We start from the raw sequence: 26,337 nt of genomic DNA, 5'->3' as shown, positions 1-26,337 counted from the left end.
CTGGTACCAGCTGGACCCCGCCGCGTTCACAGTAAGCAGCGCGTTTTAAGCCCGAGGGTTCGCGCGAGAGGACACCGAAAGTGGCACAGAAACCACACATCTCCCGTAAAGTCGGGAACTAAGTAGTGAGAACTCATTCAATTAGTCTGTTTACTGGGAGCATTTAGAGCTGTATATTTTCACCAGCGGAGAAAAAATACATTAAATCTTCTGTTTTGTCTTCCCTATCTGTCCAGTCGCAGTGGTAAACAGGGAAATGCACTGTAAGCCACTTGATAAATGTCAACCGAAAAGAGGCTATCAGCTGAAAGCAATTTGCAGGTCTGCATTCAGACCAGGGACTCAGGATTTTCATTGCTTCATCTATCATGAGCCGCCGTTTCTGGCCAAGATACACAATGCCCTTTAATTGCTGACATGTGGATCCAAAGCACTACAAAAAGCTGCCATTTTCCCTTCTTTCTGAACATGAACTACTGTTTATTTAATGGACAGGAATATTTTTGTGCATCGGATATAATGCTTTTGAGAGTGGGTCAGGCCAAATGTATTATTTCCCGTGTTTGTTGAAAGGTCGTTCAGAATTTCAGCTCATGATCTGGGGAATTACACTAAGCCACATTCCCAAATTGAACCGAATTATGACCAAAATCACATTAAAGATTTGAGACTGTGACAGTGACTATACTTTGTGAAGATGACATAGATGAAAGTTATAAGTTTTTTTTTTTTTTAATAATGAATGCATGTATGGGTAATTGTTAAGGGCACTGTCATTTCATTTTTCCAGACCTTGAAATATGCCTTTTTCCATTAGTTTCACCTAGGTTTTTGTATGTGAAAATGTGTATCCAGACAGGCACTGCATAATTATCTAATTTTTTGACTTGCTACACTCCTCAACTAAGAGCAGCAGGTGGTATAAATGACAGGATGTACATTTGTGAGCAGAGAAAAGAGATGACAATCAGTGGTATTTTAGACACTTCTCTCAACCAAATATCCACATGCCATTTCTGAAGGTTCAGAAAAACAGTCAAGTCTGTGATGGCTGTAGTTATTCCAGAGCAGTATTTACAGTTCCATTATTATACTGTATAACAGAGAACTAGTTATTGTCACAGTAAAAAGCTAATTATGCATGACTTCACTGACAACTGAACTCCAGTTCAAATCTCTCCAAGGGTGAGGAAGCTGAATATACTTGCTCCAGTCCATCTTTCACTTCCAGGACCCATGGCATGTCCATTAATATGGAACTAGACTGTGTTATACATGGTTACACTCCAAGCTATACTCAAAACTAACTTTCATCTCCATCAGATGAACACTGAACAACTCAGCTGACTCTTTAAGGCCCCTAAGCCTCACATGTAAATGTACACTGCCCAAACTCCAAAGATCTATGTAAATGTCATGTCATCTCTAAGGGGCAGTTTCACAGACCTGAGGCGTTTGAATATTAACATTTACATTTATTTATTTAGCAGACGCTTTTATCCAAAGCGACTTAAGAAGTGGCATATGAGCGATGGCAAATGAACCAGGAAGTATGGATGTATGGCAGCACGAAGCACCCCAAAGCATTCATCTGTAGACCAGGGTGTACACAGGGTGGCACTCTGACATGTCATATGACTATAAAACCCATGCTATCACAGCAGATCTTCCCCATGACTCCACCTTTAGCCACTTCCTGCCCACACAGGAAAATACACCGCCATTACAACCACTGATAGCACAACCATCTGCTGCTGTGCATGGAACTTAACATGGAGGGAGAGGCGGGTCAAGAGGTGCTCATGACCAAAGTGGCAGTGGTGCCCATAAATAATCTGCGAGCATTACTGAGTTTACATTGGTAGCTGTAGTATTAATCCTTTCAGCTGATGGAAAGAATGATGGTGTTTGCAGGATCGTTTTAACACTGGATCTGAAACAAATGTTGGCAACACATTAATAGTTGTAATCCCAGTGTGGAGAGGTTCTCAGCCCCCTTCGCTTGGAGTTTACATTCAGTGTGGCGCTTTTTACATAAACACAGCATTTTGTGGCACTGACTTGATTAAAAGGAGGACCCAGAATCACATTAAAAGTCCATTTTTTCCCAGGTTGTTTGAAAATGTGCGGAGTAAGGAGCCAACGGGTTCTGGCGGGCTTGTTTACGCATGAGTGCAACACAAAAACACTGCTGAGCACCACCCTTGGCCTGTATCATGCTTTTGGAGACAATGACATATCAGACTGCATCCTTTGACTTATTTTATTCCAAAATATCATGTTTTCACATGTGTTGTGTTCACACTCAGTGGCTTAGGCAGCTTTTATCAGGCCACATGCACTGATGCCAGAGTTGACTTTAAAAGAAGAAACAAAAAAAGAAGGTACAGGAAAAAAAAAACACAAGAGTATCATCTATGAATCTCATCCCAGCAGCTCCTTGGTCTTGGTGGTGAGTTGCTTGTCTATGTCAGCAGCATAGCTGTCTGCCATTTGTTGAACCTGGTCAAACAAATAGAAGAACAGAGACACAGCAAGCAAATTACATTTAATTACATTTAAGAAATAAAATAACAACCTTCTGATCAGGCTCTGACCAGAAATCAATGTTCAGCAACCCACCGCACAATAGCACTAAAACAGTACACAACTTTCTCTCACAAGTAAAGTCAAAGGACATCTGGCTTCTCTCGATCTGAAGGAAATTGTCTGTCTGTTCCTCTGCCTTGTGACACGGACATCCACACACCTGCTTCTCTATTAGGCGTATGGTGTCCTCGGAGACGGTATCTTTTGACTTCTTGGCCTGGGTGATGGCGGTGGACCGCACCCTTCGCAGCGACTCCTTGGCCTTGTTGCTGAACTGCTTGGCCAGCTTGGCCAGGTTCTCCCTGTGCTCCCGAGTGATCCTGTGAGTCACAGACACATCCACAAGGGTGAGGCAGACAGGGGCACTGTGTGACGTGTCCCTGGTGGGCAATCAGAGAATTCTGAATTGTTTTTTTTGCACCACTCTTTTCACAGGGTAACTCCAGTCAATCAACAGTATAAACACATTAGGTCATAGTGCACTTGTGTGCAGAAAAACAAAGAATACAGCTCTGCAGAGCTCAGAGTTGGGTCTACCAACATCTGTAGTACTGCCACCTAAGAGGGGCATCTGATGTCCACCTGGTATCACTGGGGCTTGCAACCAGTGCTGGATGTACAATATAAAGCTCTTCCAACATTTTGGGCATATCCATGTCTAAGATCAAACGAGTATCATCAAACACAATGACTTTTTTGACATGGATTCCCCTTACTATTACTGTAGTTACTCTGACATACACAATGTTGCATCTTGTTGAAAGATGCCCATTTATTATGTTATGCCCATTTTTAGGAACACTGGTATAGGCTGACCTTTACACAGCAACAGTAATAAACTTACATGATCATGATGCAGGACTTTACAAAGTTCACACTACATTCCACATTTTTTGTTGGCGCAACAGTTTTTTTTTTTTAATTGGCAAAGCCTAACTCCATTTGCAAACAGAATCCATGAATAGTGCCTGTTTACTGCAAACAATAACCATAATTGCTCAGATCAGGCCAATCAAGCAAACCACACTCTTTGGAAATGCAAATGCTCATTCCTGTACTGATTACTAGGATAGGCTGCTATCCCCCCCTGTTCTACGAGCAAGCACCTGCAGGGGTTGCAAACAGCAAGAAGGAACCAAAAATGTTTCCTGGGTTGAGAGCATGTGGACAATCTTATCTAACTATTTTGACTGGCGGTAGTGAGGGGTTATATTCAGGTCACTGAAAATGTGGCTGCAGTAGATTGGGGTTCCTGCTAGAACACAAACGGTGAGCATGGTTTAACAAAATGAATACCCACACAATTTAATGCCCTCGGTCAAAGTTGTACTTACAATGGCACACGGAATGAAAACTGGAACACATTTCTTGGGGTTTATTTCATAATACAGACTTCCTTCAAATTACTGTGTCAATATTATGTTGTACTTGTAAAACATAATAATTCTTGTAATTTTTCTGCATGGGATTTCAATGTCTACAATTAACCTGTCATGCTGTTGTTATGCCATGAGGTTCAATGGGTGTCACTGGACTTTAGGTTTGTAAGAAATATTATCAGTGTACTCTTTTAAGGGCTGCCCTGTGCTCCAGTTTAAAAAAGCACAGGAAGATGGAGCCAGTATTAATTTTTTTAAGGGCTTGGGAAGGACACTATAGCCGTGTCAACAAGCGTGGGAGCCAGGGTGGCCCCCGGTGCTCTCACTCACTTAGGAATGGGGACCCTGATGATGGTGCCGTCCACCTCCGGGTTCAGCTTCATGCTGCTCTCTCGCAGGGCCTGGGCGGCTGCCGCTGTGGCCTGTGGGCAGATCAAAGAGAGGGGCATTAGGGGTAATGGCTGCCAGCTGGGGCACACTTAGCTTACCTGCAGCACCAAACTCTCTGACCAGCACCCCCCCCCCCCCCCCCATTCAAGCACCAGGAGGGACCAGCAGGCCCGCCTTTGATCTGCAGCGAGGCACAGAGCTGTGCGCTGTTTCTCCGGCGACGGGTGGCAGAGAGAAGGAGGGGGAGGGAGCGGGGAGAGGGTGTGCACTTGGGTGGAAGTGCCGCAGGGGAGTGTCAGAGACCGACCTGCTCCAGGAGCCTTGAGACACTGCAGTGCAGGGGGCTGACCTCTGCGGACCCCACTCCTGCCTCCCAGCTGCTTACCCACAATGCAGTGTGCGGGATTTGTTTGTGTGGCACAGAGGCCCTGGGCCAAAGATCCCGAGAACAGCTACGGCATGCTACCTGGTGTGCTTCGTGGTTGCAGAAGTAGCACCAGTGAGCTTGCTTCAGGCAAGAGTACAGACCTGCTAAATGTCCAGCTTGTGGATCTGGTTCAGTGCAGTGGGCCACACGAGGACAGTGTGCATATCAATGTAGAGGGCACCACTGAAGGGACAACAGACGCGGGCTCAGCCTGTACTTACTCGCTGCCCATGTGCTTTGCAAGCTGCAATCGCTAAATCAACCAGGTGTACAAAACCTGCAGGAATATTTCATACCACAGCTCATAAGTTACAATAAAGAAGACAGGAACATCATTGGAGAAATGCTTCAGAAACAAAAGTGCCAAGAGTGGGCATGTCATGACATTTCTGTTCTTCTCAATTGTTTGTCTTCTTGAACATTTACAACGAGCAGAAAGAACACAAGATTGCGGCTTCATAATAAATATTTTGGGCTTCTGCTAACAGCTCCTGGAGTAACAAAGGAAAAAATGCAAACCTCTGACTTTTTTCTTCAGAGCAATACATGCAGCACATATTCTTTAAATGTCCTCTGAACCAAATCTATAGTGATTTCACAACAGATCCAGTTATAGAAAAAAATGTAAGACTTCAGTTTTGTAAATACCAGACACATTCTGGTTGACACGTAAAAAAGCAGCTTTACCCTCCGTTTGATTAAATAATGCAGGTTCAAAGAGAACTGAGACTTCCACATGGAGTGCTAAAATAAACACCCCCATAACGACACTGATACCACACATGAAAACTCTCTCAAGAACACTGTGCTGTAATTAATTCCCTCTGTAGAGTATCTAAACAGCCACAGTTAGTAAGGGAGTACCTTTGATTTTAATATGATTTCAATTAATTGCTGGAAAACAATGCTCACTCCAAGGGATATGTGTAATGGATTAGAATCATTACATGCTTGTTTCTGTTTCTGGTTCTGCAGGGATGTTGGGTAATGAAGGCTAGAGTTTCTACTTAGTGCTGCAAGCAATAGAAACAGTGTGAAAAACATGGGTGAGAGCAGTGTGACCTCAGTGCCGCAAAACTTGACACTATTACTAGTGTAATTATCATAAGTGCAATTCATAACCTGTGGAAAACAAGGTATAAAAAGGTATGAAAAAGGTTAAAAATCTTTTCCTAAATCCTAAAGGACACAGAAGCAGCTCATTAGCACAAAAATAGAAAACCCAAAAAATTCCAATGGTTGGTGATCAAACAATACACTCATTATGGAGTTTCACCTTGTCCTGTGTATTAAATAGACTTTGATAAAAACAGACTTTAGACATTTAGGTTTTACAAGGCATTGCTACTGTTTACAAAAACTGTACTTTCTTAAAAAAAAAAACAATACCAAAAGAGAATAATACACAACATACAGCCTTCTATTGTTCTAGGTGTCTTCACCATGGTTTTTTTTTAGTACTTTTTAAAGCTGACAGGACCTCACTTGGAGGCCTTGTGTGGTACTGAGGCAAAGCTAAAGAATGTGAGGATCACAAGATGCATGTATGCTTTGATAAAAATTCAGGAAAAGCCTGCTTTTTCATCTCAGAATGGGTTTCTGCCTCACTGGGGGCAAATGGCCCCCGCAAAGGGATTAATTCTTTCTTAGAATGCTCCGGCCAAGTCGGGTAACGGCCCCCATCAATAACGGTGGGGGGACGTTATCGGAGGAGGTGGGGAGCATGTCGGCGGCAGCCTGTGAAGTGCATGCCTGCAGAGGAACCGCACCGGCACGGCCCTCGGCTTGTGGGGAGCAGGGCCCGGTCACTTCCTCCCTCTGACAACCCGCCACAGACTCTTGGTTTTTGTTTCAATAGCTCTTTAAGAACAAAGAGGCTCCCAAATAATCAATCAATTTGGCTGAAGTAAGGCAAAAAAAAAAAAAAAAAAAAAAAAAAAAAACGGGTTTCAGCAGCTGAAAGTGCTGTCACATACAAATGCATGCGCACCAGCGCTGAAAGAGGTTTGCTCTTATTAAGACACCTTTCAACCACGTCTCCTTTCTCTTTGTTACCTCATCCGTCTCCTCTGTGCGCATGCTGCTTTTAAACCTAGCATCAGGGGTCACAAGGACGTGAACATTAAAGGCGAAAATAGCACGAGTTGGCTGATCGTCGGGTTGACCCGTATTGCACAGCACTCAAGTGTCTCTACCTCTCAGACCATAGCGTGATGTCATTAAATCAAAGCTGTTATGCCGATGGCATTAAGTCAAAAGCAGGGAGCAAAAATTTGCACCTAGCTGTTGCCATGGTAACCTGGTTAAGAGACTGACCACAGTCACAAAAGGGGGACCTGTAGTCATGGAAACAATCCGCGTGGTTGAAAAGCAAGCATGAGCCCACTCAGAAGGTATATTCTACTGCACCTAATATTAAAAACACTGTCGGGGAAACTCTCAGACACCGAACACTGGTCAAGGGGAGGTTCACTCCTGTCTCACCTCTGGAAACCCAGTCATGTTGACCACAATAAGCTGTGGGGACTTCACTGAGATCTGGCCCAGCTGGTTGAGCGGGAACCTGCCATCCTTGGTGTTAACCGTGATTTGGTCCAAGGCTCCTGTGGAGGGAAACAAGACCAGGTTGAGATTCAGGCTGGAAACAACCAGCAAGTGACCCAGCAAGCTATGAGATTTTGTTCCGGCAGGACCAGATCCATAGTGTCAGAACCATGCATGTTTCTTCCACCACAATCCCTTTACATTACAAGGCAGTTTTTATCTGAATAAACACTGTGCCACAGGCCATTACACAGGCCTACACCATGCTGTTCAGGGGAGCTGTGCTCTGAGCCTCCTTCCACCTCAGCAAAGAAACAGACCCCCACCACAATGCATCTCCTTGCTTTGTCTGGTTTAGCTCAAAGCTTTGCTCTTTCCTCCATCTCTGTCTTATTTCATCATTCTTCCTGTTGTTGCTGAAGGGAGATTGCAGACTGGGGCCGAGCACAATTATTTGCCAAAATACTTGGTACACTTTTGATCTTTCATGAGATTCTGAAAAAAACACTAATTTAAAACACCACAATCTGTCAAATATTCATTTCTTAAATAAAATTTTCAGATGAAAAAATAAACATTCATTTTCCAAAAAAATTGGCTGATATTTCATAAAAGCTCAGTAAAAGTGTTTGTGATTCAGCACAAGTGATTTATAATCATACTTCCATCTAGAGCACTGAACAAGTATCTGTAAGACTGAAACTCTACCCAGCTCACAAAGAGGTAGTCAAAAAGCGGCCTTTGTTAAAAATGAAGCAACAGTATAACATATATAATAGTAAGCAATTCTGCTGCCACTGAATTGAAAAGGAAGGGGACTCTGAATAACCTGGTCACTACAACATCCCCCCAACGCGAGATCCACTCCTGCCCTGCCATTATCGCCGAGTCTGTCTGCACATCTCCAAACACTTGCACTGGGCGTCCCAACATTTCTCCTGCCTCAACAAAATTAGAGCTGGCAAGGAAGCAATTATCGAAAGGGGCCCTTTTTCTGCAGTTATGAGTGGCGCAGCATGGTGTGGCACTGTGAGAGTCAGGGGTTCAGAGCCCCAGATTGACACAGAGAGGAGCTCCAGTTAGAAGCAGGTGGGAGCCTCGCCCAATGCATGCCCACTTGCAAATTTTAAGGGTGCGAGGGGTCCTCTGAGTCTTTGTTGGACACTGGATTTTGGGATGTTTCTAGCGTCTGTTTGTTCAGGCTTGAATTTGAAATTCTAGGGACTACTCTATGGGAATGGAGATGGATATTGGTTTGGAGTTGGAGTCAGGCGCAACTGGGTTTGTGACCAAGGCTCCCAGCAGCCCCTCTCTCCAGCTCATAGATGTGGTGGTGGAACAGTATCCTCACACAGTGAATTAAGCCGAGCCAGAGCTGAACATCTCAGCTACCTGGAGAGAACAAGGGGCCTTTGGGCTCACTCTGAGCATCGCACCCTAATCCTCTAATCGACAGTCTGTCAGGATGTGGGACCATAACCCTGGGACCAGTCTTTCCCTGGTACCCAGACCAGTCTTTCCAGCCCGTGTCTGTCTTCCATCAGAGTGAGGGACTGATCCTGGGTCATCGGATCAATCCCCTCTCAATAGCACACTGCTCTCGGTGGAGGTGTCTGTCAGCTCTCCTCTATAGTAAACACGCCAGATAATGTAACCCAGATGAGACTACTACTGAACCATCCGTCTCCTGAAAATGATGTCATTCTATTCCACCGCCGTCCAGTTCTTTCATTCTAGTTAAATTCACTGTCAGGCCAAATCCTTCCGCTTCCACGGACAATTCTGCATCTGGACTCGGAACAGAGGAGACAGACAGCGGTGAATGAGAGACTGGGGGATGGTTAATGCAATGCAAACTGATGCACCACATCCTGTTATGACCCCGCCCCCCCTGACTGCTCTGAGTCAGATGCACGCTGATTCGATACTGCTTGAGAGCGCCGGGTGGGGCTGGACCTGCGTCCCCCCCCGTCTCCTTTGTACTATGTTGCTACGCAGCATTAACATTGCCTCAGCAGCGGTGAGGACCTCCATCCAGTGCAAAGCAGGTCATGTCAAGCTACACTGAAGCTTCAAAATGCCCTTTTTTCCACTGCATTATTTTACCAAAAGGGATAACCATACTCCCACAGATTTACATTATTGACTTTATTATTTTGATTTAATTATTATTGAGTTAGCAGGTGTTCTTCTCCAGAGCAACTTACTTAGGTTACAATTTATTTATACAACTCGATATTTACAGAGGCAATTGTGGGCTAAGTACTTTCCCCAAGGGTACAACAGCAGTGCCTCAGCAGGGAATCAAACCAGCAACCGGTAAGCCCTGCCTACCACTACGCCACGAGACTTAGTTAACACAGGGACTGACATGGATGCACCAATACTGAGGACTCTGGGGGAGAAAAAAAAAAGTTGGAATATTGGTGGTTTCTCATGATGTGGGGGGGTGCACCATGGGTACACGGCGGGTGGGCGTGGACATTCACTGGGGGTTTGAGAGTGGAGCGCCAGCGGGCCACCTACCAGGGGCAGTGCGGATGTTCAGGTTGCGGCTGTAGTCTTCCTTGAGAGAGGCGACTACGGTAGCCATGTCCCCCTTCACCTCGTCCAGGTTGACGATGTCCTCCACCAGGGACGTGTTGATGTTTACTTTCGCCTGCTGCCCTTTTGCTTTCGCTGGAGTGGAAACACAAGAACATAAACCTCACCAGCCACTCCTTTTCATCTCTGTGTGAAGGTGCCTGATCACTTCAGCGCGCCAAGAATGTGATAACTTCACTGATCACTATCGCGCTCTCGGTATAATTATGCCCTGCACGAGGTGCACTGATTGTCCAAAGATGTCACAGGGGCTGCAAGCTGGGCTCCAATGCCACAGGCATCACAAGTCATGTTAGACGACAAGATGTCAGGCGGAGTTCAAAAGCAATGCAGAAATGAAAGGAAAGAGACCAGCATGCAGGTAGGCGATCTCAGCCATTAGAAATGAAAGCAAGCCTGAAGGACAGAATGTGGGGGCTCCTATTCCGCACCCAAACACACCGCCTCAAAAGGACCTGGTGTCAGCTGGACCCCCAGGATTGTAAACAAGCACAGCCAAGAGTCCGTTCTGCTGCCCATATACCCCCCCAAGGGGTGGAGAGGGCCTGAGGCGGCCCAGCAGCAGATAAGAAGAGAGGCTCTGCACTCACCTTTACTCTTCTTGGTGGCGTAGAGGCGGGTGACAGCAGGTGGTGGGACTGTACTCCGAAGCACGGGGGGGAGCTGCACAGCCCCTGAACCCAGCTGGGACCTTGTAAGGGGAATAAAGGACCGACACAACAGTGGCCGCAGGAGGCATAGCTGACTCAAAGCCATTGCTGTGTCACACAGTCTGAAAGAGAGAGACAGGACAGCAAGCTGAGGCAGAGACACAGGGCAGCAGCCTGAGCAACACTGCATTTTAAAGCAGTCTGCTGCTGATGTCAACATTTCTAAATGCAAGTCAAGCAAGCAGCAGGGCTTCACAATTATCGTCTTCCTTCCTCCCTGTGAAAGGAGCAAAAGGCTTAATGTTCAACAGCCCCCTACTACCCAACCCCAGCCCTCATAAACTCCATAGCAGAACTGCTGTGATGGAAAGAAATGACTAGTTTGGGCCTGGGCCTTTTCTCTCCATTTTTCTCTGTGCCTCTAGATGCTGTGTAGAGTAGAGTGCATCACAACTCTTGTTTCTTTCATATGTCTGACAAGCAAGAGTGCAACTCCTTACTTACTTGTCCATGACAGGGAAAGGCATCACTCTCCTTATGCTGGTAGAAAACAACAGCCAGACAACTACATAAGCTGCTCCTGGTGCACATACACTGCTAACATGCTACTACTACATGCCTACTACTAAAAGCCATCTTGGTACACTGCTAATATGCCACTAATACATACTCTGGTACACAATAATTCTATTTAATATTACAGCTACGCAAGAGCAGAAATGTTTCTGTGATGCTGGTTTATGAAATCAAGAGGAGAGTTCAATGCCCTGGTGTGACAGATACACTGGATTGTACAGTAATTCTATTTTGGATATTCAGTAAAAGTTCTACTTATGACTGAGTTTCAAGCTTAGAATAAAACCTGAATAATTTCAGTGGCAATTTTGATACACATTTTCAGTTCCCATATGAAGGGTAAAAAGCTAGAATAATTCTCTAAATGGAAGCACTGGGCAGTGACAACATTTGAATGCACCAGGAGAGGGCACTGTGCTTAATTTGCACAAGTGAGCTCTACACAGAGGCAGAAACTACCAAAATCAACCCGGTCCTGTCTAAACATGTTGTTTACACTTTGGGAGGTTTTGTAAACAAAAGAAGACACTTTGCACCATCACAGGTGGTAACGTTCCAACGATTTCCCCTTAGAGTGCTCTGTAGGGAAACTCCTGAGGGGCAGCACCCTGCCCCTTGCCCCCATATCAGAGGCTTGCTGAACCGTATCTCTGATTGTCAAAGGGTGTGAACAAACATATCTGACAGCAGAAGACTTCCCCTACTGTGCGCAGAGAAATTCAGACCTGTGAGCCAGCACAGGATAAACGAAACGACACAGCACAGGTGGAGACAGCCCAGCTCTCTCTCAGCACCTCTGGGTTATATCTGTGGGCGAGGTTTCAGTCTAGTCAAAACACAACCTCACCTCGTGCTATCCAGCGCACCAAGGAGGGACACGACCGAGCCGTTTACAGTCTGCCAGTCTCTACTGTATCAATAATGTCTCAACGATGCAAGCTGAAAGTAGCGACCGTGCTGGTGCTTTCCCAAACAAACCCCCAGCCTGATTTTATCACCTTAATAATGTGTAGAGCAGGTCCACTGAGAGACATCCCAGTTACTGTTAAAAGATTTAGAAAAAAGAATGGCACATGCTGGTTATGTGGCTTTGTTGTCAAGTGGGGATATTACCATCAGCAGTTGGTATGAAACCAGGCAAAGAGAAGCAAGATGGTGGTTGTCTTTAGAGTGGAGGTGAAGCAGAAAGCTGTTACGCAGGTGTTAGGTGTATGATGACCCTCTGCTTGAATCTAGATTTAAAGACTGGGGCCAGCTGGCCTGCTTATTTGCATGATTCTGTGTCATAAAAGGGCACTCTTTAAAGCGCTCACATGTTTATGAAAAAAGAGGATGCCACCTTATCACTGCTCCCCATTTTCACTGGTCTAGGACCAGACCAAAGCCAAGATCACCACTGCTGATTGTGGCCAGCTTTAAATGGGCATATGCCCCACCTGTCAAATAAACATTCCTGATCTCAGAGATTTTGTCTTAACCTTCCCTATCTGTCCTCCTCCCTTCCTTAAATTGGTTTGTTCCTAGTTTGAATTTGCTGCATTTGTGGCTTGCCATGGTTAGGATAACCATGGCTAGGATACCCGATTGTTGCTTTTCTGAACAGTCGCTACCTTTGTACCACTGTAAATGATGCATCATGCGTCACTGTAATAATAAATTATGCAATATTTCTGAAAAATCACATGGGCAGAGCTTTTAAACCTGATGTTATTGCTCTACAACTCTTTGAGAATACTTGACATCATTGCTATATGACTCTGTGTGATTACTGATCAATGTAATCTGAAATATCTGAAATCCACTTGAAATTTACACATTTTTTCCAATCTTCATAAATTAGTAGCTTCACTCCACAATTCTTGCTACTACCTTGCCTTAGTTAATTATTGTTTTTAACCCAATATTTGTAGCATTTGGCAAGCTACAGAATTTGCAATTACACTACTTGTCTGAATACAGAAGAGAACATAGACTTTAATTTTTATGACATAAAAATATGAAGCTAAAATGTCCACTAAATTTCCACTCCAAATGTATGCACATTCAAAATGTAAAACTAATAGGACTTCTTGTTATACTAGATGGCTATATCAGCTACATAACTAATTACACCAATATCTACATCAAAAATGATGAACTGTGTTTTATATTAATTAACTTCACCTATGGCCTAATATAATGCATTAACTTAGGGTTCAACATGAACAGTTTCCCTCGGCAACTAAAATCTTCGTGGCAGACTGTTTAGGAACTATTGAACTATGTGAATGCATACAAGCCCGTTTTCAACATTACACACAACTACACCGACCGCAGTAAGGCTGTATCAGAGGCCACAGTGTGCAGCAAAGGGAGCTTAAACAGTGAAACTGGGCAACAGTAAAAAGGTATTCTGAACTCATTATAACAAGGACTTGGACTTAAGCACATACCTGCACAATTAATATACTAAAACATACACCGATGAGCAAAAACATTATGACCACCTGCCTAATATGTTGTTGGTCCTCCGTATGCTGCCAAAACAGTACCAACCCACCGAGGCATGTACTCTACAAGACCCCTGAAGGTGTCCTGTGGTATCTGGCACCAAAACATTAGCAGCAGATCCTTCAAGTCCTGTAAGTTGTGAGGTGGAGCCGCCATGGATCGGACTTGTCGGTCCAGCACATCCCACAGATGCTCAGTCGATTGAGATCTGGAGCATTTGGAGGCCAGGGCAACACCCTGAACACTTCATGATGTTTCTCAAACCATTCCCAAACAATGTGTGCAGTGTGGCATGGTGCATTATCCTGCTGAAAGAGACCAGTGCCATCAGGGAATACCATTGGCATTAAGTGGGGTCCCTGGTCTGCAAAGATGTTAAGGTAGATGGCACGTGTCAAACTGACGTCCACGTGAATGGCCGGACCCAGGGTTTCCAAGCATAACATTGCCCAGAGCATCACACTCCCTCCACCGGCTTGTCGTCTTCCCACAGTGCATCCTGGTGCCATCAGTTCCCCAGGTAAACGGCGCACATGTACACGGCCATCCACGTGATCCAAAAGAAAATGGGACTCATCGGGCCAGGTGACCTTTTTCCACTGCTCCAAGGTCCAGTTGCGACGCTCACGTGCCCATTGTAGGCGCTTTCAACAGTGGACAGGGGTCATCATGGGCACTCTGACCGGCCTGCGGCTACGCAGCCCCATACGCAGCAGGGTGCGATGCAGTGTGTTGTGACACATTGCTCCAGTAACCATCATTAAAATTTTCCGTGACTTGTGCCACAGTAGACCTTCTGTCGGTTCGGACCAGATGGGATAGCCTTCGTTGCCTTCGTGCATCGATGAACCTTGAGCGCCAAACACCCTGTCGCCGGTTTATGGTTTGACCTTCCTGGGACCACTGTTGGTAGGTACTCACTAGGGATGTCACAAGAACCGATACTTCGGTACCAAGTCGATGCCAAAACTCTGAAAACGTGACGGTACTTGTTTTTCTACAGTACCGTAGCTACCAGGGATGCAGCTGCAGCGACCGCTCCGCCTCAACTCTTCAAAAACAAAAACAGTAAGAGCCGTGTATAGAAGTAGCCTACATTGCCTTCGAGGCAGGTCATCAGAGATTAATGATAAATTCACAAAAACCAATATGCAAACAGCACCATCGAACTTTTCAGACGAAAGGAGGAAACACATCCAACATAGCGAATCACCTCAAAGACAGACATCCAGATTTATTCAATGAATTGGCGAGTGAGTTTCAATTCATCTTAAGGTTACTTTAACAACATATCCAAAATTTTATCCTTGTTATCCTTATCCTGAAATACACGTTACCATTATTTTTGTTTCAGACAGATGGCATATTGCTGTGTAGCCAACTATGTTCCATATGACGTTTGCAATGGCTAAACGCTAAAGGCTACCGTGTTTAGGCTAACATAATGTAACCATAGCTAGTAGTAGGCTACCGTCCTTACCGTTCAGTCTGTGTCATCTGTCATCAAAATATAACGTTAGCGTTTTAAATAAATATTTCCAGACTAATGATCTGTCACCATGTCAGTAAATTTGAACGACTGCTTTGCACTCTGAATATATAGAGGTGTGTGTGTGTGTGTGTGTGTGTGTGTGTGTGTGTGTGTGTTAGTACATTGTGTGTGGAGCCTTTGAGCTATACCTGATAAGTGAAATCTCATAATTTTCCTTTCACAGTATCAGCCAGAGGAGGATGTCAACCAGGAGAGGCAGGCACAAAGTCAACAAACACCAACCATATCAGAAGCTTTCCAGAGACACATATTATATTATATTATTACATAAAGGCCTATTTATTATTTCCATATTTTTTCATGTCTTGGCCAGGTACTACAATTGCTGTGCCATCATAAAAAGTTGATTGTTTGTAATTAAGCACAGTATTGTTTGTTTTAAATACTTGAGGGCTACACGCCACTGTTGTTTTTTGTAATGTTCAAATGTTTTTAATAAAGGAGTGTATGTTGAAGTACATGGGATTTATTGTTTTGTTTTTTTACCATGGTGTCAAATTGTGTATCGAGAATTGTGGAATTTCACTGGTATTGGTATCGACTACTAAATTTCTGGTATCGTGACATGCCTAGTACTCACCACTGCTGACCGGGAGCACCCCACAAGCCTTGCCATTACAGAGATGGTGCTCAGGTCTTTACTCCTGCCCATTTCTCCTGCATCCAACACGTTGACTATGAGAACTGATTGTTCGCTTACCATCTAATCTACCCAGACCTTGACATGTGCCCTTGTTTGGAGATGATCAATGTTATTCGGTTCACCTGTGAGTGGTCATAATGTTCTGGCTCATCAGTGTATTTCCTGTCAACACTAAAGTATTGGTCAGATTTTCAATGTCTCTCTCAGATTTCCCAAGGATGGACATACTATATATGAGGAGCATCTTTCCACTCAAAGATAAAAATAAACCTAAGGAATGACCAAGATAAAGAGGCTCAATCAGAAGCCAAATGGCCCAACCAAATCTCAACACCTTTGCTGCACCAGTAAGGGCAAAAGAACCTCCAGTCCAGGGGATCATCATAAAATTTGAGAAAGCTGCAGAGTCTGCTGATTCAGTTTAAGAATAACCTGGAATTTTGTCTTGTGCTGTGAGATGCTACTGATCAAGGCCCAAACACTAATCTAAACACTGTATGGAAAAATAATCACTTCGTGTCTGACATGGGAACCAATTTATTGTGTTGGAATCATATTTTATACATACCCTATATATCATTAAGATCTACTGCCATTTGTAATTGAATATATTACATTATTGCCATCTAGCAGATGCTCTTACCCCCTACCACTTGATTAGTGTATCTAATCAAGTGGCATGAAAAGTTGTAAAAACAGGGCACCAATGACCCCATATTCAGTTCAATTCAATTCATTTTTATTTGTATAGCGCTTTTTACAACACAAGTTGTCACAAAGCAGCTTTACTTTGTTCCCAGGCCTGAGACCCCCTGAGAGCAAGCCTAAGGCAACAGTGGCAAGGAAAAGCTCCCTATCAGGAAGAAACCTTGAGCAGAACCAGGCTCAGAGGGGGGGGGGGGGGCATCTGCTTCTGACCGGTACTGGGCAGATAGAGTTAAAGACAAGTTATACAAAGTACTTTAAGACATTTACGATTGATAGACAATATTAGTAAACAGCAAAGTGATTATAAGGATGTCTCCTAGGATGTCCGGTTCTTGGAACGCAGTTGGCTTTGATGGGCAGGGCATCAAGGTAGCAGGACTGGAAAATGGGATGAGCCGATATGAATAAATGTCGGGCCAAACATGGTCACAAGTGTGTGATTGTTAGATTGATATGTAAGTGCACTGCAATATACACAGAACTACACTATTCAAAATACAATGCTACCACATACCATTAAATAAACCTTCACATCTAACCCTAACTCTAACCCATAAACTCCTGAAGGACAACTTATGCATAAGAACAAAACATCATACTTGGATAGAGAGGCTCAGGTGTTGTGTGAAGAGGTGGGTCTTCAGTCTGCAGTGAATGATGGCCAGAATCTGTGATGTTCTGCTTACAACAAGAAGCTCATAGCACCACAGAGGGGCCAAAACAGACATAAGATGCAACTGGGATGCGAGGTTATGAGTGGAGAGGGGACAGCAAAGCATGGATGGGTGAGACACTGAAGAATGTGTGGCCATTGTGACCAATCCAGCAGCAACATTCTCAATTAGCTGCAAGGGTTTGATCATATAAGACGGGAGGGCGGAGAGGAGGGAGTTGCAATAGCCTAGACAGGATAGAACCAAGGCTTAGACCAAGAATTGGGTTGAGTAGGTGTAAGGAGGGGGAGAATTCTTCTGATGTTGTATAGGAAGACTCTTCAGGTCCTACTGACAATCACTATGTCAGATCACTGTCAAATGTCACAATAAGGGTCTTTACAGATCGGAAGGTACATGACTGTAGTGTTTTCCAGGGTGATGTTCAGGTCTTTAAATGGAGAAGGCTTGGCTGGAATATACAGAAGCTCAGTCTTGGCCAAACTGAGTCTCAGAGGATAGTCAGATATCCACAATGAGATGTCAGCTAGTCCAGCTAAGATGCATGACAAATTCTGGGTATCAGACAGGGGAAAAGAGAGGACCAGTTGAGTGTTCTCAGCATAACACTGATATGAGAAGTAAGAATGGGAAGAAATGACAGGACCAAGTGATCTCGTATACAAGGAGAACAGAAAGGGGCCAAGCACCAAACCCTGAGGGACTCCTGTAGAGACACTCCAAGGGATTCATATGGCACCTCTCTAGCATGCTTGATCCTTGAGGTAAAATGAAATCCAGCTTAGAGAGGTACTCAAGATGCCCACTGTCATCAAGGAAGACAGGTGAACAGGGTGATTTACTGTGTCAAAAGCCAAAGAAAAATCTAGAAGAATCAGGAGAGCAGACTGAGAGGCAGCCTTTGAAGAGTGAAGGGCATTAATACCAGAAAGAAGAGTCATTTCAGTGGTTAGGGTCATGCAGGTTGTTTAATGTCAGTATAAATGTGTCCAAAAAAGAACATTTGGGTTAGATTCATCTTAAAATTTTTCTGTGCCTACCTTCGGACATAGGCAGAAACATGCACGTGCAGAGGAGGAGGGCTTCAGGTGCTCAAGCACCTGCCCCTTTTCCCCTCGATGGCCATGGTACCCTTTTTGGCAAGGCGGGGGTTTTTTTTGTTTGTTTTTTGTTGTTTTTTTGCCTGCCCATGACCCTGATCAAGAAGAATTTTAGCAATTAATAATATTTAAGCTATAAGTTAAAAACGCCCATCTGGCTGCCGTGGGTTTGTTATGTTATCTATTTGCATGTCCCCCTCCCTCTTTGAATGAAGGGCCCATTAGCCAACAGAAATTAAGTGCGCAACCACCGGCTGGCGCGTGCCCGTGAATTTGAAGAAGCAGCAGTCAGTGACACTGGCAAACAGGAAGGTAAGTAATTTCTTGTTCTCTATAACTGCCAGTTTAAATTAAAATCTGAACCGTTATAATATATGATGTGACACAACAAGGGAGTTATTTGCGCACTTCAAACAGAGACGGCTACTCTGCAACATTGAGAGATGGTGAGTTTAATTTGTGTTTCAAAGCAGTCGGGTCGCCTCTCACCTGTTTGCTTGTTGTCAGGCCTGTAGTGTTACACTTCATCGGGAAATCGTGCAGTAGCATAGTAGCCAGCCAGCAATATGGTTGATTCTGAAGATCATATTTTAGGCTAGTTAGTTCTCTGATTGTTTTGCTAGTTTGGACAGCATGTGTTTAGTGATAAAATGCATTCCATAATGTTGTTGTTGCAATATCTGTCAGCTTTTTTAGTCCATATATTTTAGCATTTGAGAGAAATAATTTCAAGAAACTAAACACAAATAAGCATGTTGTACCATATGAAATAGGTTTTGCTTGTTAATGTAATAAAGCTAGATTGTGTCGTCTTTCATAGTTCAATGAAATGAAACGTTGCAATTTACAGTTTTAATTGTGCATGTCTTATTGTTTTGTAAATTGTTTTTTTTTTTATTTATGAAGATATTAAATATTCATCATTTAATCTGCAGTACAAAGATGCCTCGAAAAGAGAGAAGGCAAAAAGCCAAACTAAAGGAACTACGTGAGGCAGCTAAGGGCAGTGGATCCCTGACCAGCTGGATTTAAAAAAGCAGCGCAACAGGCAAGAATTAACACATGTACAAACATGCAAACATGAGTGAGCGCTAAAAGGGAATTCAGTCAAGAATTTTCAGACAAAATCCAAAGGCCTCGTATGTGTACTGTCAGGCACATTGCCTTAATCTGGTGTTGGTAGAAATCGCAATGTCAAACACCTGTTTTGTCAATTTTTAAATTTTGTTGAAAAACTTTACACTTTGTGGCCAACTCATCAAAACACTCTGCTTTTATTGAAACGCAAAAGAGAATGCACCCAGATTTGCGTGCACTGGAGCTGAAGAAGCTGTTGGACACTTGGTGGGCCTGCAGAGAAACTGCCCTCAAGACTCTGAGGAAGGTCCTCCTAGCAGTCACGCAATTCCTTGAGGAAATGACCCAGCAAGATCCCCCAGACTCCTCAGCGGGTGACGCAATGATTCTTCTCCAGAGCATCATTTTTGAGTTCTTCTTGTGTCTGGAGATCACCTGTCCAATCTTCCAGGTAACTGCAATCGCTTCTGATGCATTGCAGCAGAAAGACATGGACCTGGCTACAGCCTACAAAGTTGTAGATGGAGTTTTTCAGAGGCTGGCCCACAGCAGAACAGAGGAAGAGTTTGAGGAAATTTTCAAACAGGCAACAGAAAAGGCAGCATCAGTGGGTCTGGACCCCCCGTTTGAAGTCCCTGGACAAGCTAGGAGGAGAAAAGTACCAGCAAAGTTCAAGTTTGATGTGACATCAGCTACTGCTGACCATGCTTTCCCAACTTTGCAAGAGTACTACCGAGCTAAAGTATTCTATGTTTTTTGGACACAATGACACAAGAGTTTCAATGATGCTTTAAAGGAGAGGATAATTCCACATGGGAAATTGTGTATGCCTTCCATTGCCTGAGAGTCCCAGACAACTGGAAAGCAGCAAGAATTCCGACAGAGGCACTCCAAGCTCCAAGAAGCTCTGCAAATTCTATAACATTAAGGTCTTTCATACCTCATACTTATGCCCTCCACCAGTCAGTGTGACATCTATACTTTCAGTGGTCAAAGAAAACAATGCACATCTGGTTTTCCCTAACATGTTTGAGCTGCTTAAGGTATATGGCACGCTTCCAGTGTCCACAGCAACTGTGGAACGTTCTTTCTCAAAATTAAACATCTCCAAATGGATGACATCCCACCACCTGAAGCTGAACCTCAGTAAAACGGAACTCCTCTTCATCCCAGCCGGCCCTTCCCCCCGGCATGACCTCTCCATCACCGTCGATGGCACCACAATACCATCCTCTCAGTCAGCAAAGAGCTTGGGCATCATCCTCGACAGTAACCTGGACTTCAAGGAGTACATTGCTTGCACGTCACGGGCCTGCCGATTCCTCCTCCACAACATCAGGAGGATTCGTCCGTTCCTGACAACATACGCGACGCAGCTCCTTATCCAGGCCACAGTTCTCCCTCGACTGGACTACTGCAACGCTCTCCTCGCAGGCCTCCCAGCATGCACCACCCAGCCTCTCCAGCTCATCCAGAATGCAGCTGCCCAACTGATCTTCAACCTCCCCAAATTCTCCCATGTTACTCCCCTGCTGAAATCCCTCCACTGGCTTCCTGTCGCTGCCAGGATCAGATTCAAGACCCTGACCCTCGCCTTCTCTGCAATCAACAGGACAGCCCCTGCCTACCTCCAAGAACTCATCCAGCCCTACACACCAGCCCGACCCCTGCGCTCAGCAGCAACTGGACGCCTCGCTCCTTGCATGGTCAAGGCAGGAGGTGCTCGTTCTGCCGGACATCGGCGTTTCACCTACATCGCTCCCCAGTGGTGGAACGAACTCCCTCTCCTGCTACGGATAGCTCCATCACCCCATTCCTTCAGATGGGGTCTGAAGACACACCTCTTCAGACTCTACCTGGACTGACCCAGCACACAATTACTGCCCCCCCGCCCATCAGTGCTGTCGTAAATTGCTGTGCTTTTTAAATTGTGCTTTTTAAATTGTCTCTTGTTGCCGCCTTTACCCTGACGCTCATTGCGCCGTTTGAAGTTGTCGAAGTCCGCCGTTTGAAAGTGTATCGTATTAGTTGCCCTATAGGCTGTAATTGTACAAATCTAATAGTACTGTGTCCTCAAACAGATGCTGCTCTCAGCTGAGAACTGTCTCATTGTGGAACTGTACACATCCTGTCCCTGTACTGTCGCTATACTTGCTGTATGCACTTTTGTAAGTCGCTTTGGATAAAAGCGTCTGCTAAATAAATAAATGTAAATGTAAATGTAAAGCTGGTGAAAACCAAACTTCGCAGCCTTTGCAAAGAGGAGAGGTTGTCAGAATTTCTTTTATTGGCAATTGAGAAAGATGTTCCAATCAACCACAATGATGTCATAGATATTTTCTGGGACATGGCCAACAGGAAGATTCTGCTGTGCAACCAGGAAGAGAGGATCTACAGATCAGTATGTGTGTGTGTGTGTGTGCTCTGTTATCCATCTATTGAACATCATACGGTAACACACAGCAACATTGCATGTGTGGCTGTTTTGAGTGGGCACCAAAGATTCTATTTCACATTATTCCACAATACTGTACCCTTAGTCATTATAACATGCTCTCTCTCCCTGTGTCTATGTAGGAAGGCAGGCATGGGGACAGGACTGACTGCAGGGAACCGTGCACCCAGAGCTGGCCCACAGCAGAGATCTGGTGAGACAGCCGAGACACCAGCAACGAGAAATACGAGAGCTTTAGATACGAAACCAGTAAGCGCGAGATGAGAAACCAGAGCATGTTAGAGAGGCATGAGAATACTAGCAAGCTGTAGATAAGAAACCAGCGAGTGTTATTTGTTATTAGTATTATTATTTACTTTGTTTTGTGTCTACTGTCTATTGTGCCTGATCAGAGGGGATGACGAGACGGCCTACAGGGACGAGGTCCAGCACCTGGCTGCATGGTGTGCCTGGTGCTGGACCTGGCCCTTAACACCCAGAAGACCAAGGAGATCATTGTGGACTTCAGGCGAGCTAGGAGCTACGCACATGCACCCATCTACATCAATGGAGCTGTAGTGGAGCATGTATCAAGCTTCAAATTCCTTGGCGTCCATATCTCTGACGATCTCACCTGGTCCCTGAACTCCTCCATTTTGATCAAAAAGGTGCAACAGCACCTTTACTTCCTGCGGAGCCTTAAGGAAGCTCACCTGTATCCTAGGATACTGGTGGATTTTACCGCTGTACCATTGAGAGCATACTCACCAACTGCATCTCAGTGTGGTATGGCAATTGCTCCACATCAGACCGCAAAGCACCAGCGGTGGTGAAAACTGCCCAACGGATCAACGGCACCCATTTGCCCACCGTTGAGAACATTTATCACAAACGCTGCCTGGGCAGGATGCATCCCACCCTAACCAGGGACTTTTTACTCTCCTCCCATCAGGCAGGCGTTACAGGAGCCTCCACTCCCATACCAGCAGGCTCAGGAAGAGCTTCTTCCCTGAGGCTGTGACCCTGCTGAACTCCACACCACAGCGCTAAGCATTATTGCACTCATTACTGCACTGTCTCAGTACTTTTATATTTGCACTGCTTCAAGCTGTTTCAGATTACTATTATTTATATTGTACATACAACCAGGTGTACATATCTTGTCCAACCCTGTTTTTAAAATAATTGAACAACCCCATCGTCAAAGTTGGTGCTGTGTCTTTATCTATGGTCAGATACTTGCATGTGTCATTATATTATTAATATTTTACCAAAATCAAGCTCAAACAGAGTTACGAGGGTTTTTGACCAGTGAATGTCGAGATACGCATTTTGTCTGTCACTGATTATCATTAGAACAGCTGAATCTGAGACAGTAAGTGCATTGCATTACGTTATCAACAACTTACAGGTTACAAAGTTTATTATAGCTATGTGTGCACTCAGTTTTCCCTGTCGTTGAATACATTTGGCCAAAATTTCTTTTTATAAAAGATTAAGTGCTATGAACAGTGTATTGAAGATAGTATTGACTATGACTACATGGCAAATGCCAGACTAAACTGCACTCCAACCTACCATGGTTTGCCTGCACTCTTTTCCGCTCCCTCATGTCTCAGGCCTCAAATACATAAAACATTAGCCTTCATAGACTTGTGTTTCTTGCGTAAAGAACTGTTGAACTTATTCAAACAACCAGTTCTTTATTTAGCCATGCATTGCAGCTCTTGCATTGCAAACAACTGCCTACTACTGCTGTATATTCTTCTACAGTATAGCTAGCTGCTATACTTCATTTATCATCGCCGTTTCAATAATGGACAGAGTTTTAACTGAGTTTTCCAATAAGTATTACTTTCGATGAAGTAGGGATTGATCTAGCTAGTGAGATCAAGGCTGTGAATAATCTAATCATTTCTTGTCATATCACTAGCTAGCTACGCTAGTCTCCTCAGCAAACACTACCACCTATAATCACAATGTTAACATAAGAGCTAAATTTGATAAACAGGTACACTACATCATTTTAACTGAGTTTGCAACCTAGGGCTAATTTGAAAGCATTTTATTGAGCTGTTTGCCTCAGACGAAATCGCCTCATCACTGTTTACCTACAGCTCTGCTGTGTGCAGCATTTGCACCTCATTCAAGATGGAGGCAGGGTGAAGCTATGAGGTTTTGCCGACAGTTTGAGGATCCAATGGAGTTACAAGATTTAGTCACAACCCGACAGCAACGATATACACTCCCCTTTCCAACTCTGTCCACTTCACCCCCTATGTATAACAAATTTAATATATTATACATATATAATAATTTGTATATATGTTGCTCTCCACTGTCAATAACACTGTACATACTCTAAACACTGATTCTCAATCCTGGTCCTGGGCCCCCCCTGCTCTGCATGTTTTCCATCTTTCCCTGCTCTACCTACCTGACTGAACTCATCAGTGGCACTTTTGATTAGCTGAGCACACCTGATTTAATCAAGAGCATGTTAGTCATTTCAATCAAGTGTGTTTGGAGCAAAGATAGATAAAAGATATGCAGGACAGGGGGGCTCCAGGAGTAGGATTGAGAAACACTGCATAGCACCACTTATACTATACTTATCTTAACAGCACTTTCTGTAAATAATGCTATTCTTTTGCACTTCTGGTTAGATGCTAACTGCATTTCATTGGCTTTGTACTTGTACTCTGCACAATGACAAAGTTGAATCTAATCTAATCTAATCTATTTCAATAATAAACTACAGCCAAAATATATTATTGTTTTGTATTTGCTTCATTATATATTACATATTCAGTACAGATTTATAACTGAACAGCTTACACATTCCCAGCCTTACCTAACTTATCTGGGACGGCTCTGTGCACAACAGTACTTTCTGGTATGCATTCTTGTCTGCTTACAGCCTCAGCAGACACTGACAAGAAACAGCAATGTCCAGGTACACCAGTTGTTCAAATCCTCTAACAGCCTGAGAGTAGTCTGCAACTGAGTAATCTTCAAATAATAATTACAATAATACATTTTGATAAATGCCAAACTCTTATAAGGTGTAATCATAAAGTATGATGTGGTTTGTTATAAGATTCCATTTTACATTCTTTTTGAATACTGGTTGCTATAGTTTGGCAGGTTATGCTGTAGTAGGTGTTCTAACATCTTGATCCATGTGCCCCTTTTTAAATTTGAGCACCTGCCCCTCTAAAGGTCTCTGCACAGCCCTGGGCAGAAAAAAGCCTCAGGTCTGATCTGACCTCTCTCTCATTCTCTTACACAAAATAGAGAAATACATGAAGGTTGAATGTTTTACTTGTTTCAACCATCTTCATGAAAACTAGTATGTGTTTTTGCAGATTGGCCAAAAATTGGTCTTTACTATTGACTGCAATCAGATGCTTTCCTCCTGCACTCTTTATAACAGTCAAGAAGAAATTTGTAACTGTATTTCAACAACTGTCATCAGTTATTCTGTCCTCAGTCCAATTTGTGATGTGCCCTGCCACATAAAATAACAAAATATTAAATACTCTTGGTAATTACAGGAAAATACAGCTGATGCTATACTTAACCTTTGACATGTTTGCAAATAATCTCACTTTTCTGGTTGGGGCTTGGGAACACAATGCATCTGCTGATTTTTGTTCCATCTGAGCTCTCTAGTTAATCATGTTTGATTGTGCAAATACCAGTGATTAGTTCAATCTGCTATAAATTCTTTGTGAAATGAACAAAAATCAACCCACCTGGTAAACCTCTCGCATCAAACACTCCACACAACTCATATCTGGCAGAAATAATTAACATTCCAGATTCAGATCAGTATTCGACTCACAGCTCACGAAAACTCAGCAGGCAAATTCGTTTAAAGCTGTAAAGTGTAACAAACAAAAGCCATCTGCAGGTATGCCTCAGATACACGTGTACGAAACAGCTGCAAGCAAACTGGAGTAGCTAATCAGCTTTCGAGCTCTCAAAACTGTAGCACATACATACGAAAGTGAACCTAAAAGTCTAACGGTGGCTAGCTAGAAAGCTAATCTACTGACGATACAAACCTGCAATTAAGCATTTAAATGCAGACGCCAGGTTACACAACGCATACAATGAACCACCTTAAAAAGCCAAGTCCGACAGTGAAGATAGTGCAAGATAATCTACCAAGCTAGTGAAGGGAAGAAATAGCAAGTTAGTCCGTTAGCTAGCCAACGGGCCATTCTCGACCGCAAGAAGGTCGATACCATAACGTTACATGACTAGCTTCCGAGCTAATGTCAGTAGTTGAGTGGAGTCGCATAAATCCCAGAATGAATGGACAGGTCAATAACTTGTAGTTACATGCTATTTCAGATGCACTCATATGAAAATAAATGTGTACATACAAACATCAAAAATTTTACTACTTACTGAACCGAGACACACCGTCTGATTCAAAGCATGTCTGGATTCACAGGACGGCCGAGCAGACTTGTGTAAACGTCATCATAA

The 26,337-nt window shown here is 43.9% G+C and overlaps 1 protein-coding gene across 1 annotated transcript; it reads right to left on the bottom strand.

Moving 5' to 3' along the window:
• Positions 1–2,298: 2,298 nt before the first annotated feature.
• Positions 2,299–26,328, bottom strand: mrrf (mitochondrial ribosome recycling factor). Its single transcript, XM_036529614.1, has 7 exons — positions 26,257–26,328; positions 10,524–10,705; positions 9,856–10,008; positions 7,270–7,388; positions 4,299–4,390; positions 2,750–2,909; positions 2,299–2,502 (listed from the first exon to the last, which is right to left on the bottom strand). The coding sequence occupies exons 2-7, from the start codon at positions 10,687–10,689 to the stop codon at positions 2,425–2,427; spliced, it is 768 nt and encodes a 255-aa protein (XP_036385507.1). The 5' UTR covers positions 10,690–10,705; positions 26,257–26,328; the 3' UTR covers positions 2,299–2,424.
• Positions 26,329–26,337: the final 9 nt, after the last annotated feature.

The sequence above is a fragment of the Megalops cyprinoides genome, chromosome 5 (assembly GCF_013368585.1).
Source record: "Megalops cyprinoides isolate fMegCyp1 chromosome 5, fMegCyp1.pri, whole genome shotgun sequence".
NCBI lineage: Eukaryota > Metazoa > Chordata > Actinopteri > Elopiformes > Megalopidae > Megalops > Megalops cyprinoides.
The sequence above is the reverse complement of the archived record's forward strand: the minus strand, read 5'-3'. Positions and strand labels throughout refer to the sequence as shown.